The sequence below is a fragment of the Schistocerca gregaria genome, chromosome 6, assembly GCF_023897955.1.
Source record: "Schistocerca gregaria isolate iqSchGreg1 chromosome 6, iqSchGreg1.2, whole genome shotgun sequence".
Taxonomy (NCBI): domain Eukaryota; kingdom Metazoa; phylum Arthropoda; class Insecta; order Orthoptera; family Acrididae; genus Schistocerca; species Schistocerca gregaria.
In genome coordinates this window covers 299,518,374-299,538,051 of record NC_064925.1, presented here as the reverse complement: position 1 = coordinate 299,538,051, position 19,678 = coordinate 299,518,374, and the positions used below count along the sequence as shown (strand labels likewise).

General features: G+C 41.6%; 1 protein-coding gene across 1 annotated transcript in view; it reads left to right on the top strand.

The window, feature by feature from the left end:
- The window catches only part of LOC126278859 (uncharacterized), a 112,146-nt gene that overhangs the window by 34,901 nt on the left and 57,567 nt on the right, over positions 1 to 19,678 (top strand). Inside the window, exons 3-4 of the mRNA XM_049979134.1 lie at positions 6,700 to 6,887; positions 11,055 to 11,216. Of these exons, the coding sequence (XP_049835091.1) occupies positions 6,700 to 6,887; positions 11,055 to 11,216 (350 nt within the window). The remainder of the gene's footprint in view (positions 1 to 6,699; positions 6,888 to 11,054; positions 11,217 to 19,678) is intronic.

The window sequence follows — 19,678 nt, the reverse complement described above, 5'->3', positions numbered from 1 at the left end:
AAGCTAACAAGTGTAATAATGGGTGCATGTGCATGCTGGTAGCGTCGTGGTGAAGTGGTTATGGCGATGGACTGTCAAATAGTGCCGGCATGGTAGCTCAGCTACTTCGGTCAGAGGGTTTAGCTACCCTCTGTAATAAAAAAAACTGAGTAAACGGATCAACGAACAACCTGAACGAGTATCAGAGGACGTTCGTCACGAACAAATTCAACGAACGCGACCTGTGTTCCAATCCCCCTCGTGCCATTAATTTTCTTTTCTTTTTTTACAACATTATCATCTGACCAACCAGTAATTGCAATGTTTGTTCTCTTTCTGTAGTCCTGACAGCTGTCATACTATACATTGGTCATAGAATATGAGTCATGTGGTAAGAATACGTTACCGTCGCAAGTAAACTTGATGAATAATGAGAGCCAGCGGTATACAACAAATAATTTCAAGAGTCAAAATTTCCAAAACGGAACGCAACTTGAAAAAAGTAGAAAACATATGTTTTGACAGAGCACAGAAAAACTGTGGGACTTTGGAACTGTTGCGTTCGTATGTTGCAGCTTATATTATAGACTACTATGTTTTCATCATTTCCTTAAGATTTATCATATTAACAATCATTGGAACACAAAAATCGGGCAAGGAAGCATATCTCACTCACTTACCAGGCGCACAAATTAGATACTTCGGTAAAACATTCCTGTCATAAGACGCTAATGCCGTGTATGACACACCAGACATGTTTTCCTGTGGAGGATTCGGCTGGACTGGTCGCCTTGTCATCAAACATTTGGGTCCTCATTTGAAAGCCAATTCCTTTAGGCTACTAATAGAGCAGATGAGTAGAATCAACTTTAATTATAGGCAGCTTTCTTACACCCCCCCCCCCTGTTGCAAACCGACGTTTCACCATGACACACACACAAATTTCAATACAGCGAACAGCGAAAAAAGAACAAAACCTACAATTTGGCACAAGTTGGCTTTCAACACGACTCGTCTGCCTGGCAGTCCAACACCGTAGACACATTTTTTTATCAGATTGTCTTGATATTTTCATGAAAAACGGGCTACCATAGTCAAATCATTATGTAATATCAGCTGCAAAAAGAAAATCAACAAATTAGTTCTAGCACAAACAATTATTAAAGTTTCTGAACGGGAAGACTAACCCGTTATCCCACCCTTCTTGTCAATGTTTTTATATACACATGTATAAAGGAAAAAGTGACAAAACGAAGCTATTAGAGAGGGGACTCAAGCTCAGGGAACAGACAGGGGCCACAGGGGAGCTTAACCAACACCCTGGCGGTTAAACACAAGAAAAAGCATTTTCGCAAAAAGCGTTCCCTATCGTGGCAACCGCTGCCATTTCCAATCCGCAGTTGTCAGATAAAGGTGAAAAACGTGGGGATCTGGGTCATTCCCGCCTTCAACGACATAGTGAACACAGTAACCCAAGAGCCAGACAATCGTGTTCGTTTTCGTCTGAGGAAGAAAAGATATGTCCGGATGTAGGAAGTGTTTAAGAAGGGTAGTAGGAGTAATCCATCTAACTACACACCTATATCATTAATGTCGGTTTGCAGTAGGGTTTTGGAGCATACACTGTATTCAAAAATTATGAATCACCTCGAAGGGAACGATCTATTGATACGTAATCAGCATGGTCTAAACATTTATGGTGGTGTCTGATTGTTCTATATCGTGTCTCCCTACCACTTTCGCGCAACGACGCTCTGAGCGTGTTTTTTAGGGAATTAACTAGTTTGAACCTGGGACCTGCAGCTGGTAAGGAGACGCCAGACCACACATGACATGTAGAATTCAGAAGAGTTCAGTGAGACTAGCGATGATATAATCAAATGCTTAATGATCTCAGCGTCAGCTCCACTGCACTCCCTGTAAAAGAATCTTAATACTAACTAAATTTAGTGGAAAGGGTTCAAAGCTTTCCTATTTTTAGTTAGCTGGTAAAATAACGTCGAAAAAGCAGTTAAGTTTACCATTGGAAATTTATTCTAATCACAAAACATCGTTTATAAATTGCACTATTGATAAAAGGAAATGTTTTAATACAGGATGGTAAAAACCAACAGCGTTCAACAAAAATGTGAACGAATATTCCCTAAATGGGTTTCCAAGTTCTATAATCGATCGAAGGATGACCTATGCCTTATCACATCTATAATCTAGGTTTAAATTGAGTTTCACAAAAGAGAAAACTATCAAAATGGTCTACAGTGACCCTCAATTATCTTTAATTACTTATCTAACCTGTCGTAAATTACAGTGGCTGATGTGGCTTCTCAATAACTATAAAACAGAAAAATCATCGCGTTTCAGATCTTTACTTCAAGTGGCAAATGTGAACACCATGAGTTTTAATTAACGATCGACACCATTATTACGCAAAAAGGGGGTGTAGCAGATGAGACTTCTGCAGTTGTGAGTGAAGCCTTATGCGCTCAAAAATGCGGCATCGCGTGCGTTCATTACCTTGTCGGTGTTTAAGCAGCGTCAGGGCGACAGCGGCCGGCGCACCAGCCGTCCAGCTCGCCGTCTCGGAACCAACTCTCCTCTAACTTCTCCTTACTACAATTTACCGAAGTTAGTTTAAAAAAACTATCTGGCTATGTTTTCATCTGACCAATCAGGGTCTCAATGTTAACCTTAAGCTCCGCCTACAAAAATTCTGTCTATCCAATGGGAAACGTTATACTTTTCGTGGTGGGGCAATGTTTTTAAAGTTTGCAACGTAACAGAGACGCTAAAAAGTCTCACGCTAAAACCTGCAGCTAGTGTGGTCCTTTTAGCGTTATCGTGAGATCTATACTGCTCTTCTGGAGGGCTCTATCTTTTAACATGGGCTGGGGAGTGATCCTAATGTAACAGACACGCGAAAAAGTCTCACGCTAAAACTTGTGGGTGGTAGTGGCCCTTTTTGTGTTATCGTAAGATCTATACTGCTTTTCTGGAGGGCTCTAGCTTTTAACATGGGCTGGGGGTTGTCCTTGACATACCTGAGATGAAAAAAAGCCTGACGCTAAAACGTGCGGGTTGTATAGTTGTACAGGTAGGCTCGCGGCGTGGGTGCCCAGCCCCTCCCCACGGTTCTGCTCTCGGCTTCTGTCCTCGTTTCTCCCCTCGGAACTGCGTCTGCCTCACGGTGGGAAGGTACGACATGCATTTAGGCATTCTTGTGTTAGTCTGTGGTATTCCATTTGCTCACTCGTTACTCGTATTACTTTGGTTAATTTAATGTCACAATTTATTCGGAGCTATGTGACATATTACTGGATTTGCTTATCATGTCAGGGTTTTCATGTAAGGTGTTGGATTTGCTTGACACCTTACAATGGTTTCAGAAAACATTGCTCTTGTGCAACGCAGCTAGCTCTTTATTCGCACGAAGTAATGGCCGCTATCGACAAGGTATCTCAAGTTGATTCCGTATTTCTAGATTTCCAGAAAGCTTTTGACACCGTCCCTCGCAAGCGACTTCTAAGCAAGCAGCGGGCCTATGGGGTATCGTCTCAGTTGTGCGAGTGGATTCGTGATTTCCTGTCAGGAAGGTCGCAGTTCGTAGTAATGGACGGCAAATCATCGAGTAAAACTGAAGTGATATCAGGTGTTCACCAGGGAAGTGTCCTGGGACCTCTGCTGTTCCTGATCTATATAAATGACCTGGGTGACAATCAGAGCAGTTCTCTTAGGTTGTTCGCAGATGATTCTGTAATTTGCCGTCTAGTAAGGTCATCCGAAGACCAGTATCAGTTGTAAAGCGATTTAGAAAAGATTGCTGTATGGTGTGGCAGGTGACAGTTGACGCTAAATAAAGAAAAGTGTGAGGTGATCCACATGAGTTCCAAAAGAAATCCGTTGGAATTCGATTACTCGATAAATAGTACAATTCTCAAGGTTGTCAATTCAACTAAGTACTTGGGTGTTAAAATTACGAACAACTTCAGTTGGAAAGACCACATAGATAATATTGTGGGGAAGGCGAGCCAAAGGTTGCGTTTTATTGGCAGGACACTTAGAAGATACAACAAGTCCACTAAAGAGACAGCTTACACTACACTCGTTCGTCCTCGGTTAGAATATTGCTGCGCGGTGTGGGATCCTTACCAGGTGGGATTGACGGAGGACATCGAGAGAGTGCAAAAAGGGCAGCTCGTTTGGTATTATCACGTAATAGGGGAGAGAGTGTGGCAGATATGATACACGAGTTGGGATGGAAGTCATTACAGCAAAGACGTTTTTCGTCGCGGCGAGATCTTTTTACGAAATTTCAGTCACCAACTGTCTCTTCCGAATGTGAAAATATTTTGTTGAGGCCAACCTACATAGGTAAGAATGATCATCAAAATAAAATAAGAGAAATCAGAGCTTTAACAGAAAGGTTTAGGTGTTCGTTTTTCCCGCGCGCTGTTAGGGAGTGGAATGATAGAGAGATAGTATGATTGTGGTTCGATGAACCCTCTGCCAAGCGCTTAAATGTGAATTGCAGAGTAATCATGTAGATGTAGATGTAGGAAAATGACGTCTGGGAAAGCGGTTTCAGGCCCTCGAGTAAGGAAAGCTAATTGACGGCGGACCCAGAGCCAATGATCTCGTCCGCAAGCAATAAGCCTGTGAAGTAAGGTGTCAGTCTGATAGGATGTAGGAAGACTAAGATGAGATCAGACCGTTTTCCAAGACGTTTACAGGGAAACAAGTTCAACAGAAGAAAGGGGACATGGTGCACACCAACGGGGTAATAGCATGTTAGTATTAATATGCGCCATAGAAAGTATATCAGTACCTAGGACACCATATGTTAGAAAGTATTCACGAACGTGCCGCAATTTAGGATTAATCCGTCCAACATCAACAGGAGGGGTCAGACATTCCGGCCGGAGGCGGGAAAGTAAACGAGAGGTAACTGAATACGGAGCCCGAGTACTAGTTAGAACATTGCGGCGGGCAAATAAGGTGGATGTCTTCATTTCGATGTCGGAAAGACCGAATCCTCCAAGCTTTCGATGCCTGGCCACTACTTCATACCGGACACGAAAGATATGGCAGCGATACAGGAATCTACCAGACAGCTGTTTCAGTCTGCGGGCCATCATCACGGGAAGCGGGAAGACCTGTGCAAAGTACACTACTGGCCATTAAAATTGCTGCACCAAGACGGGTATTCATTGGGCAAATATATTATACTAGAACTGACATGTGATTACATTTTCTCGCAATTTGGGTGCATAAATCCTGAAAAATCAGTACCCATAACAACCATCTCTGGCCGTAATAACCGCCTCGATACGCCTGGGCATTGAGTAAAACACAGCTTGGATGGCCTGTAAGGTACAGCTGCCCTTGCAGCTTCAACACGATACCACAGTTCATAAATAGTAGTGACTGGCGTATTGTGACGAGCCAGTTGATCGGCCACTATTGACCAGACGTTTTCAATTTCCGAGAGACCTGGAGAATGTGCTGGTCAGGGCAGCAGTCAAACATTTTCTATATCCAGAAAGGCCCGTACAGGACCTCCAACATGCGCATTATCCTGATGAATTGCAGGGTTTCGTAGGGATCGAATGAAGGGTAGATCCACGGGTCATAACATATCTGAAATGTAACGTCCACTGTTCAAAGTGCCGTCAATGCGAACAAGAGGTGACCGAGACCTGTAACCAGTGGCACCCCATACCATCACGCCTGGTGATACGCTTGTATGGCGATGGCGAACACACGTTTCCAATGTGCGTTCACCGCGATGCCGCCAAAAACGGATGCGACCTTCATGATGCTGTAAACGGAAGCTGGATTCTTCCAAAAAAAATGACGTTTTGCCATTCGTGCATCCAGGTTCGTCGTTGAGTACACCATCGCAGGCGCTCCTGTCTGTGATGTAGCGTCAAGGGTAACTGCAGCCATGGTCTCCGACCTGATAGTCCGTGCTGCTGCAAACGTCGTCAAACTGTTCGTGCAGATGGTTGTTGTATTGCAAACGTCCCCATCTGTTGACTCAGGGATAGAGACGTGGCTACACGATCCGTTACAGCCGCGCGGATAAGATGCCTGTCATCTCGACTGCTAGTTATACGAGGCCGTTGGGATTCAGCACGGCGTTCCGTATTACCCTCTTGAACCCACCGATTCCATATTCTGCTAACGGTCATTGGATCTCGACCAACGCGAGCAGCAATGACGCGATACGATAAACCGCAATCACGACAGGCTACGATCCGACCTTTATCAAAGTCGGAAACGTGATGGTAGGCATTTCTCCTCCTTACACGAGGCATCACAACAACGTTTCACCAGGCAACGCCGGTCAAATGCTGTTTGTGTATGAGAAATCGGTTGGAAACTTTCCTCACGTCAGCACGCTGTAGGTGTCGGTACCGGCGCCAACCTTGTGTGAATGCTCTGAAAAGTTAATCATTTGCATATCACAGCATCTTCTTCCTGTCGGTTAAATTTCGCGTCTGTAGCACGTCATCTTCGTGGTGTAGCAATTTTAATGGTCAGTAGTGTACTTAGCTTTCTTTTTTTCATAGTCCAGTACACCTTCTTCCTGTTGATCTGCGTTCAGTTTTTGATGGGCTGTCCACTGGGTCATCTTACCACTAAATGTGAGGGGAGTGTGGTGGGTGTTTCTCTCGTAATATTGGCACTTTAGTTTTCATTTTTGTTATTTTTATGTAATAGTATTATTGCCATACATTCGAGAGCATGAGCTGAACTCACTGTTGGACGTCACTGTTCGCACAGATAGCGTGGAGAGCGGCTGGGGCCTGGAGCCATCGTTCGACGTGAGCGCCATGACTGAGGTTCGCGTCCCTCTGGGGGGCACAGCGCTGCTGCCCTGCAGGGTGCGGCACCTGGCTGGCCGCCCGGTGAGTACTCGAGAGCGCCCGCTGAGCTAACGACCACCGCACAAGAGGGCTAGGGGCGCGTATACAGGGTGTTACAAAAAGGTACGGCCAAACTTTCAGGAAACATTCCTCACACACAAAGAAAGAAAATATGTTATGTGGACATGGGTTCGGAAGCGCTTACTTTCCAGGTTAGAGCTCATTTTATTACTTATCTACCAGCGTGACTTCAAACACTTTGTTACAGGAAATGTCCTCCGTTAGCGAGGATACATGCATCCACCCTCCGTCGCATGGAATGCCTTATGCGCTGATACAGCCCTGGAGAATGGCGTATTGTATCACAGCCGTCCACAATACGAGCACGAAGAGTCTCTACATTTGGTACTGGGGTTGCGTAGACAAGAGCTTTCAAATGCCCCCATAAGTGAAAGTCAAGAGGGTTGAGGTCAGGAGAGCGTGGAGGCCATGGAATTGGTCCGCCTCTACCAAACCATCAGTCACCGAATCTGTTGTTGAGAAGCGTACGAACACTTCGACTGAAATGTGCAGGAGCTGCATCGTGCATGCACCACATGTTGTGTCGTACTTGTAAAGGCACATGTTCTAGCAGCACAGGTAGAGTATCCCGTATGAAATTATGATAACGTGCTCCATTGAGGGTAGGTGGAAGAAACTAAAATGAGCTCTAACATGGAAATTAAGATCGCGATAAGAAACAATTCCCTGGACCATGTTGAGGCTGTTATGATGACTGACTGAAATGGTAATATCACCGAGCTTGTCACAGGTGAGTAATGCCCACAACTGAGCTGGGGATGCCATCTGAAGTAGGACTGACTCATTGTGTATTTTGGGCAGCACTGTCACTTCCCAAAACTTATCCTCTAGGTATTTAATAAAATATAGTGGCTTCATATCCTGAAAGGAGTCCCAATCAGTTCTGGTACATATTAAATAATGAGGCGAATATGGAGCTCTTCTTTCCATACCCCTATATTTCTCTCAACTTTGGGTTATATGTCGCAGCATTGTACTCTACCTCCCCTTTCTTAGAGACTGCTGTAGCCATTTGATTCCCAGCAAAAGATGACTGTGTGTTTCACTGTAGGTTATCCGCCCTGGTGCCACCCACTCTAATCAGGGGCCCTCCCCATAGGTGCCACCCAGTCACAGCAAAGGCTACCTGTCACAATGATTGTTTCCAGGAGTCTTGACGCCGAAAGATGATGGGCAACTACTCCTTGGCACACATGGGGAGGTTGCAGCTGAGGCATTATTAATATGATACCTGTTCAGGCAGGGGACTACAACCAAGAGGATCTATGAGGACCCCTCCACTATGGACAAACCACCCTGCTGCGTATTGGGTTCAAAGAAATCCAATATTGTCATTGGGGTGAAAGAGGACAGTGACAACAGAAGAAGAGGACATACCCTTCCTCGCCCATATAGCTGAACTGCGGTTGAAGCAGCAGAGCCATGACAATAAGAGGTGCAGAAGATCTAATTACACTATGGATATAAAGTGAACCATGTGAGGCATCCTTCTGTAAATGATCCGCAGTTCTGATAAATTTAGGAAGGCGGAGAACAAACCCAGAAAGGTGACAATAACGGACTGAAGACTCCTTTTAGGCGCCTCTTACGACAGGCAGGATTAGCATGGGCCTATTCTAACTCCTGGACGAGATTTGGGGGGGGGGGCGCTTCTCCTAGGCTCGTGACAATATCAGTTGGACCCAAGACGACTGTAAATGAGTCCTGATTTCAGTTGTTTAGCTGATGGTACAGTTCGTGTGTGGTGCTGACCCCACGAACCCATGACCCAAGGTGTCAAGGCAATGGCGAGCTGATGGTGGCCCTGTAATAGTGTAGGCTGTGTTTACGTGGATCATTAACTGGAAATGGTTATATTAGGCTGCTTGGAGACCATTAGCTGCCGTTCATGGAATTCATGGTTTTATGGAAGACAATGCTCCATGTCGTTGGGCTTCAAAACACGGGATTGATTTGAAGACCACTCTGGACAATTCGAGCCAATTTTACCACCCAGATCGTCCGACACGAATCCCATCGAACATTTAAAGGACGTAATCGGGAGGTCAGTCGGTGCAAAAAATCCTACACTGGCAATATTTTCGCAATTATGGACGGCTATAGAGGCAGCCTGGCTCTGTATTTCTACAGGGACACCCATCGAACTGCTGAGGCCATGCCACATCAAGTTGTTGTACTATACTAGCAAAAAGAGATCCGACATGATAGTAGAAGATGTCCCATGACGTATTCAAAGTTTCCTTTATTAATTTATTTTCATTTGATTTGTGACTTCATACTTTGCTATTTTTAGCTTTTAGTGACTTTGTGCATTTCCAGTTGCGAGAGTAGAACATGAATTTGGCCCTGTTTTATAATATTTCTAACGAAATGTGCAAACTGATTAAATCCTGAACTTTATTATTAATCCCTTTAACTAAACAAAGTGGTCCCTGTGTTTTAATGATCTGTGTAATAATGATGTTCATGAAATGGTTTCGTAGCAAACTGATCCTGAAATGAAAATATCTTACCTCGTAATTGCTTGGAAACGCGGTGCTTGCTACTCTTTGTGCGCCAGTTGCAAGTTTCTAACTACAGTTGCTGAGAGCTCAGTGCAATGCTCCGGACAACAAGTATAATATTTCATATCGATCATTGAATGAGCCACACTTTAAATAAAACTGACTTGGATCGACGATTTGGACAATGCGCTTGGGTGAAACATTACATTCACAAACTGTTTTCAAATTATCTGATTTATTATTACCTGTACGAAATTTGTGTTACAACACTCATTAACACTGACAAGGGGCATCATTGATATCAAATTCTGACTCAGACAAACGTTAGACAAATCATTAATAGATATGAAAAATATCTTACAGTGAAAATAACTCAATCTTTAATGAAAAATCTAAAAGTCCCTGATCTGGATGACTCATTCAACAATGATTCTAACTACTCGCGAATGCAGAGTCAATAAATAAGAATATTACTTCCATTCCTCTTCAGACTCTTTTCATTCTAATTCACTAATCAGATCCTGCTCCTCTGTTATACAATATTCAAGTACAAAAATGGTTCAAATGGCTCTGAGCACTATGGGACTTAACCTCTATGGTCATCAGTCCCCTAGAACTTTGAACTACTTAAACCTAACTAACCTAAGGACATCACACAACACCCAGCGATCACAAGGCAGAGAAAATCCCTGACCCCGCCCGGAACCGAACCCGGGAACCCGGGCGTGGGAAGCGAGAACGCTACCGCACGACCACGAGATGCGGGCTTCAAGTACAATTGGTTTACTTAAACACAGATGCATACTTTACGTCTACATTGCCACGGGTCCCCTGCTCGGTGTCTTTCTCACTACTCCATTCTAACGATAGAAATCCCGCACTCCTCGCTGCCACGCAGCGGTCACAAAAACATGCTCATCTTCCAATCCGTATGTGGCATATAGCAAACCGGTGCTTAATAGTATTGGTTAAAAACAGTCTTGGTTGCAATTTTAGTTTTTTATTTTTCAACTACGCGATTCATCTTATTTAGGCATCTTCAAGTTATCTTAATTTGGTATTTCTTAGAAGGATCCTTTAGTCAGTATAGCCAAAGGGCTGCCCATTGGCTACACTTACTGAAGGATACCAAATTAAGATAACCTGAGATGCCTAAATAAGGCGAAACGCATAGTTGAAAAATAAAAACTAAAGTTTCAACCAAAACTGTTTTTAACCAATACGTGCTCATCTCCCAGTGACACAGCTGCTCTGACCAAAGGCTGTGCGCGAATAATAAGCGATTTAAAATTGTCGCTTAGCGTCTGAGACGTCCATAATCCAAACAAATTCCAGAAATGCAAATAAACTCCCAATAGACGTGTTTTAGTTTGTCATCGCAGTGTAAGTTTTGCACATCAGGGCATTTTTCATAAACGTTTCAAGTTTAATAAACAAAAAATTTGCAGTATAGTAGTTTTATGAAGAGGGACGGGGGGTGCGTCAGGTGCACCTTCGATAATTCTCCAGGGGCTCAAGATCACCTCAGTACGATTCTGTTATGGAGTAGTGCTCACGAAAAGTGCTCATTGTGTAAGCGGTGGTGCGTCCCCCTGAGACAAGCTGTGAGTATTTTACGTTGCAGGTGGCGTGGTTGCGACGACGTGACTGGCACATCCTGACGTGGGGCGCCGCCAGCTTCACCAGCGACGGCCGCTTCCGCGTGCTCAGCTCGCATTCCGGCCGCGACTGGAGCCTGCGCATCCGGCACGTCCAGCGACACGACAACGGCACATACGAGTGTCAGGTGAGCCGAGGACACTCCCCCAGCCACACAGCTCGAGGCGCTAACGAGTAGGGCTGCTGCATGTAGTACGTATTTGTTACTGAGAAGCGAGTATTCCACGAGACTGTAGTTTGTTTCGTTACTGCTTGAAATGTTTTATTCTCATGTGTTTTCTCCCCCACGCAGTTCTTGCCCTACTCGGGCCGTTTCTGTAATCGTGCACTCCCATTTGTTACCCTCAGCCGACTGAGCAACGGAAGAGTTTCAGTACTCGCCTGTCCTCTTTCCCACAGTTCGTGCCTCTGCGATAGTTCTCGTGTTCCTTCACTTATTCTCACAAGCGGGGTGCGTGAGTAGTGGATCACTGCCAGTTCTGGGGCGAGAAGTGCTCACTTGGGCTGTTCCGGCTCGCTCCTGACGTCAACTACAGGCTTCCTACGACGAAATTCTTAAATGGATAAGAACTTTTTATTCCTTATATAGTTGTGCGCATCGTCGCCACATCTTAGGTACACTCTCATAGTATAACCAGGAACACAACAAACCCACATTAATCTTTATGCATTTACATCTTTTAAGTCCAGTTCTTCAATGTCAGACCCTTTTTGCTAGGAAGAACTACAACCAGGAATATTTTGTTTGGACAGAATGCTGAATTCTGTGTGAGAAAACAATTTCCAATTTCTTGAAACAAGTGAAGTCTCAATAAATCGATGTTCAAAGAGTCCGTTAATCTGTGGTTGGCATTTATTTTTCCATGTACATTTATAATGATAATTTCTTCTGATAAGTCTTTTCAGAGTACAGAGACATTTAAATAACTGCCCCCTTTAACTTCCAGACTACAAGCTCCGTTAATGTAGATTAATAATCAATGTTCAAACCAAGTGCGAAGTGTAGTCAGAGATAATATGCCCACCAAGAATCGTAAACATGGGTACACAAATTCCAGTTCAGTATTTGTCACTGAGAATAAACTAACTGCAATAAACCTATAGCATTCAAAGTTAGGTTCTATAACCCTTATCCAAGTTAAATGTTAATAGTTCAAGTTCTCTCAGCCTATAATTCGTGCAAACTGAATTGGAAACGTTTCGTCGTTGTCCTTGAAATAGCAAATGACTATTAATTGAGTCAGACAGTACCTAACATTCCACTAGAAGTCAAACATGCGATATAACAGTGATGTGCCAATTAATCATCCAAGTTCATTCCATATTCACTCTCAGGGGTAATGCTGTCGCTTCAGCTAACGTCCTTATCATTCATTTACAGCTTTCGTACACTTCATCTGAGCTCTAATAAATTCCATTAAAATTGGATAATAAATCGTCCTTTGAATGTATGTCCCAAAATATTATATAGCTCGAAACTAAATTATCATTCACATTTTAGCTACTTCCATACTCCTTGATATTGTTTCTTGAATAACAAGAATCATCATTTCACACATATCTGACAGAATACAAATGTAGATGTTCATAGCTTGATATCAAATACAACAGTGAGTACAAATTCATCATCACATTTATTAGCAAACCATTTCAATAATCACTGTCTTCCACCCACTGGCTATTGGTTGAGCTCCAGCAGAATCCAATATACCCTCTGCTCCATCGTCAGCACAACATTACAACACCATGAATGGACTCAATCGTAGAATGTGACACAAATAATAACAAAAGTTGGATTTTAAATAAAACAGTTTAATATTAATAATGCTACATTATGAGATATATTTATATTTGCCTGGCATCACTCATCGGATTATATCAATTGTGTTAACAATTATCATAAACACTATGTCAGCATCACCACTTTCTTATCAGAAACAGACTTTCTTATGGTGAAGGTCATGACATCATCATATCATTGCCCTGTGAAGGCTACGCCCACCCCGCACGCTCCACCCCCAATGCTGTTACATCCTTGCTTATGGAATCTTCATGCTGTCAGCCAATCGCATGCTAGATCAGCTTCCAAGCAGCTTTCACATCTTTGTATTGTAAAGAAGATGTGAGCTGGTGAAGCATGTAATTGTGAGTCACGAGAATAATTTAATATGCACGATATTTGTAAAATTCGTGACGCTGACGGGACTGCCATCATTTCTTCGCTCTCCATACAAACGCTTAGGTCTCATGTGTTCAAATCATGAGACGCTAACATTGAGCAAAGAAGAATTTAGTAAGTCTCTTTCTTGCAACATCCATAAAAGGTTTTCTGCGTCATGCTTTTACAAAAAGGGAGTTGCAATGCTTTCATGCTTACAGTTACCTACATAACTTTGGCTACTTTTCAAGGTCCCAACTATCTATCTAAAAAGATGCATGTACATCAATGTGAATAGGAGGCTTTGTAGGACTTTTCATTTGATAAGACAGTTAATGTGTGATTATATATATATTGTCTCATTTATTTTGGCCACCCTAAATAACTGTTTGTCCAGATGCAAATTGCAAAATTTTTCAAGCAAATGCTCTTTAACCGTCAGGGGGACATCAATCAGCATGATTGCCTTCGTTGTAGGTTTGTTTTTACAAAGATATGAACAGCGGTATGACATTTTTAAATGGCACCCGCTATTTTTTATTCTGTAACTCATTTCCTCTCCTAAAGACCTATTCAAAAATGTATCACAGTGTACCATTCACTGAAACACAACGTTATTAATTACATAACACAACACTGACTTTGAGTTCGGGATCACAAACTCTTCCAACTTGCTGCATTTGTCAGAAACAAAAGAAAAATAAGTAAAAACATAACACAAAATAGACTTTGATGCTCCTGGAACATTGTCCAGGAGTAGAACATTGAAAGGTGCTCGAAGTGGTGACCCTGGACACAGATTCATTGGTATACTCGTTGAATGAAAGAATTACTTACTGCTTCTAGTGTTGCCTGCTGAAGAGAATTACAAGCAAGCACGATGCGTTCCTGCATGTCCTATGGAGTAGTTAGAATATCGCAATTGACAACGTATTAAATGCATCACCAAGAAAAAATCAAGAGGTACACCCACTAGAGGTCTAGGAGACCTGGCAGGCCAAGTAACTGTTCCTTCTCGACCAAACCATCTGGCACGATACCTTTGGTTCGGAACACGTGTAAGTAGGCTGTTTAGGTTTTTTTTATTGGTAACGCCGCCGCCACGTAGCGCTCTGTATAAAAATCACTGGCTGTGCCGTGTGCAGTCTGTGGCTGGTTTGCATTGTTGTCTGCCATTGTAGTGTTGGGCAGCGGCAGCTGGATGCTAACAGCGCGTAGCGTTGCACAGTTGGAGGTGAGCCGCCAGCAGTGGTGGACGTGGGGAGAGAGATGGCGGAGATTTGAAATTTGTAAGAATTGGTGTCATGAACTGATATATATATTATGACTATAAAGGTAAATACATTGTTTGTTCCCTATTAAAATCTTTCATTTACTAACTGTGCCTATCAGTAGTTAGTGACTTCCGTAGTTTGAATCTTTTATTTAGCTGGCAGTAGTGGCGCTCGCTGTATTGCAGTAGCTTGAGTAACGAAGATTTTTGTGAGGTAAGTGATTTGTGAAACGTATAGGTTAATGTTAGTCAGGGCCATTCGTCGTAGGGATTTTTGAAAGTCAGATTGCGTTGCGCTAAAAATATTGTGTGTCAGTTTAAGCACATTCGTGTATAATTGTTCAAAGAGGACGTTTCACATAGACCAGTCTTGTATAAATTTTTCAAAGGGGACGTTTCATATGTCGACCCTTAGCCAAGGATACCTCACTGGAATCTTTTGATTTTTTCTTGTAGTTTGTGTAGTTAGTGTAGCTTTTGTTTATTGCTAGCGCGTAATCATAGAGAGAATTTCCTTTGTAGTTGCAGTCTTTCATTGTTGTACAGTAAAATAGTTGTGGCATGCATGTAGTTTTGCACGAAGTATTTCGCTGCTGCGCTTGCAATTAACTAGATATTATTTTCAGTGCTATGTTAATGTGTTCTCTTATTTTTGTTCTTCAAATTGTGTTTTTATGTGTTATCGTGTGAAATATTGTGACAATAATGGCGTGTGAAAAACGTAACACTAGGCTCCAAAGTAAACTGAGAAATAATAGTGACGACGAGCGTCGCTTATCAGCACCACTGTGTAGTGAATTAACAGACATTCGAAGTAGTAATTTGGTAATTGTGCTTAGGGAAGTGGAGCGGGCGGCAAATAATGGTGTAGACAATGAAACAGTTATCGATCGATCAGTCGGCAACAGCTCGCCTCAGGAATCCGAAATGACAGAACACAATATTGCAAATACTGTAGACTTACGTTATGGGTCCTCACCGTTTTCTCAAATGAGTCAAGACACATTTTCTGCCTGTCAAAATGTAAATGTTGCCGGTGAAAATGCACTGCCAAAAAGAATAGAAAAACAGATTCCAGTCACTAATACACTATTATTGCAATTAATGCAACAAATGGAACAAAATCAGAGACAAACACAGCAAAAGCTTCAGAAGTTAGACACAGTGGAACATATGCTTGAACAAACACGTGAAGATTTAACTACTGAATTACATAAAATCGAATCGAAATGTCAAAAAGTCTGTAATGACGTAAAAACACAAATTTGTGAGCATTTCAAACTTATTTTTTTCGCAGCATGAAAATGCATTACAGAATCATGAAGCAGCCATAAAAGAACTGCAAACAATTGTTCATGAAAATCATGAGACCTTGCAAGCTAAAATTGACTCAGTTGCATCTACCGATTCGGTTACGCAACTTGCAAAAACTCAAGAAAACTTAAAGGACACAGTAGATACTCTGAAAATTGGTTCAGAAAGACACATGGAGGACATAAGTTCATTATCAGAGAAAGTAGTTGAACTTTCGGATCAACTAAATAATTTATCTACGAAGGTAGATGATAATCTGAATGACACAAAACCGGTAGTCTTTAATGACACAGAAGAGTTCGAACAAATTAGGAAATTCAAACAAAATCAAAATCAAATTAATACGCAATACCAAAGAGAAATCGGGCAAGTACAAGTTCAGCTGACACAGGTAATACAAGAATTACGTATTTCAGAGGACTCTCGCACACCAATACGGGAAGAGGGACATAAAAATACGGAACTGACACAAAATAATAACACAGGGCACTTTGGAGATTATGAAAGAAATTGGCAAAGTACAGCGAATTTTGAGATGGAACCGCCGAAACGACGTAACAATGACCGACATGCGACCCGCCGACACGATGATTTTGACTATAAGCTGTTCATTACTGCACGTAAATTCAACACATTTAAGAATTATGGCAACGACATTCATCCACAAGCGTGGCTCCATCAATTCTCTAATTGTTTTCCTCCCAACTGGTCATTAGAGCACAGATTAGAATTTATGTGTGGCTATTTAGAGAATGAATCAGCTGTAAGAATGCGGTCGGTCATTCACGATTGCCACAGTGAAGGAGAATTTTATCATGCCTTCCTCTCATCATATTGGTCTCAAGCCACGGAAGACCGAGTAAAACATAGCATCATGACGATGAAACACTTTGAACAATATGAATTTTCCAGTCTTGTCAAATATTTTGATGACATGTTGCACAAGAATCAGTACCTGTCAAACCCATACAGCCCGTCAGAACTCATCCGCATTTGCATAATGAAATTACCTGAACATTTAAGGAATATTATTTTGGCAGGGCGTTGCAAAGACGACATTGAAGCTTTTCAGGGACTCTTACAAGAATTAGAAATTGACACAGACAGTCGCGGGATGCGAAAACAGGAAAACAATCACTACAGGTCACATCCGTCGCAATTTCGCGATGAAAGAAACAATAACTGGACACGACAAAGCCATTCTCACAACACAAATCGTGACCAAAACAGACACCACCCATATGACAACCACTGGCAGAGTAATAGTTACAGAGCAAGATCGCACTTCCGTAGTAATGAATATCACAGAGACAATCAGAGAAACAGACAATACGGGAACCAAAACAATTATTATCAAGGGAGACGGAATAACTTCAGACGCAACGGTCCAGAGCGCAGTTACGATTCAGGGAGAAATACTCCACCACGTGACCGACAAGAAATTAATTACAGAAATTACCGACATGACGACAGACGATATGATCGTAACGACAGACCTGAATTGCATCAGAACTGGCGGGATTCAAACAGAGCAGGGTCCTCTCGGCAAAGTGAATTTGTAGAAGTTAGGTCTCCTAATCCCAATAACGACGCGCGCCAACAAAGAAACAGATAATGACTCGGACCGCATGCAGCCGCGTGCGCCGGCTGGCTCAGAGAAAAATAACATAAGCTAACCTTGAGCAAAATTCCAGTGTTCCTTACCGACATAATCACATGATAACTGCTTTTCAGTTGACAGTCTGCGTAAAGGTTTACACCACATTTCACATGTAAAACCGTTTATTGAAATATAATCAGCTTTTTAACTTTATCTTTGCCATATAACTTTTCACTTTACATTACTAGTATGCTTTGTCAGACTTAGAATCTGTTAACATGCAACCATGTTTGAAGTTAAATATCCAGTCAACAACCAAGAGAACTTATTTAAACAGAAATTACGAATGCATTGTTATAGTGAACAGACGACAGTTTTGTTATTTGTACATTCTTGCTTGTTAGCTGCACGATTACGTAACGACTATAAGGCTTACATACTTAGAACATATACTGGTACTGCTAATGAGATTTTAATGCAAAATTTTGGTTTACTTGAAAATACATTCTGGATTTAAAGTACTTTCTGAGAAATACCAGATGACACAGTGGTTAGTTTATGTGACAACTACACGATTTCATCACGACGCTACTAATGAGTGACAATTTACAATGTTGCTTTTGCACTGTATCTGTTTTATATCTGCACAGTTTTTCTGAATTCTTCTGGAAAGGAAAACATGTTTTAGTAGTAACTTTGTGGTATAGCTACAATGAGACAGCCTTTTCTGTAGCACAACAATACGTTACAGTACAGTACTTACTTCATCACAGCAATAAGCGTAGTAACTACGATATCTATACGCAAAGCATTTCACTTTTGTTTATATGAGGTAAGTACATTGACTTCTGCAGACCTTAGCTTTCGGAGGACGATAACTACGACACTTCCTCAGAGATTATCTTACAACAAGACGCACAGTTTAGCGCTACAGTACACGTATTTGAGTGATTAATTTTGTACTTAAAACACTTATTTTTAAAGATATTTGAAGTACAATGATACAAAGGTTTTTCGTGATACATTTCATTCCATTGCTGTAATCTGTAGCACCTGAGGATATAATTACACTAATCCTCAGTGGGGTACACGCTTACTTTGTGTACCATGTGTGTGGCAAGCACAAGGAGCCCCAGATAATATGGTATTTGCTTATACAACTTTACACATCGGTACCATATTTCTCTAACACATTAATTACACAGCTATCTGATCGTTTAACTGGGAGAGACAAACATTCATTTTACTACATCAGTGACAGATGTTTACATAATTACACAGTTGGATAACTTCACACCTACGAAATTGTATTTTGTCTGTACTTTGTGAACTGTTCATATTTTTTCGGAGCCATTGTGATACTATGAGAGCTTTGAATGACATATTTGGTATGAGATCATGATTTTTAAAGTACGTTTGAGGTAGATGACACTATTGAAATGAGCAGAGAATTTTTCTTAGATTTTGAAATTATTGCAAGAAAGCTACGACGTTTTTGAGATTGGCTGAGGTGTTATGGTGTTATTATTACGACGACGATGTGTATTATGCTTTTGAGGTATGTTTATGATCAATAAACTGATGGTATATGAGGAATTTGATTATGCTATGTATTTATTATGATGAAATATTGAAGTGTCGCCGAAAGATTGACGTGTCGACGAATATGTATATGTATAATAAGGCAAGGAATAATGAGTAGTGGTTAGGGGCTTTGATTTGTAAAAAAGGTTGTTGGAAACCAAGAATCGTATTTTAAGAGTTATGAAATCTATGTAAATGCGTGAATGTATTACAATGCCGACGAAAATTTTTTGGACACTAGGATTTTATTTTCTACACATTTGTAACGCAAATTCTCAACCTGTGAAAATATTTTTATATGAGACTGTCACTGTAGCGGAAACTGCTGTTGTAAATATTTTGGTATGAAAGGTAAGTGACAGTGACGTAATGCGTTGTGAGCGTCCAGGTGTGCCAGCCGCCTTGAGAAAAAGTCATTAGTGTGTGCCTTTCAGAGGCACAGGTGGAGAAAAAAAAGCAGGTCATTAACCTCGCTATTGTCATTCCTTTGTAGAAAGCATCGGAAATACGACACACCCAAAGTTGAAAACATATGATTACACTATGAAGCTCTTAATTTATGATATTTACTTAAATGAAATCATGAGAAACATTTTATATCTATTGTCTTTCTAGCTGAGAGATTGCTCATTTTGTTTAATATCCAGTTTCTATCTCCAC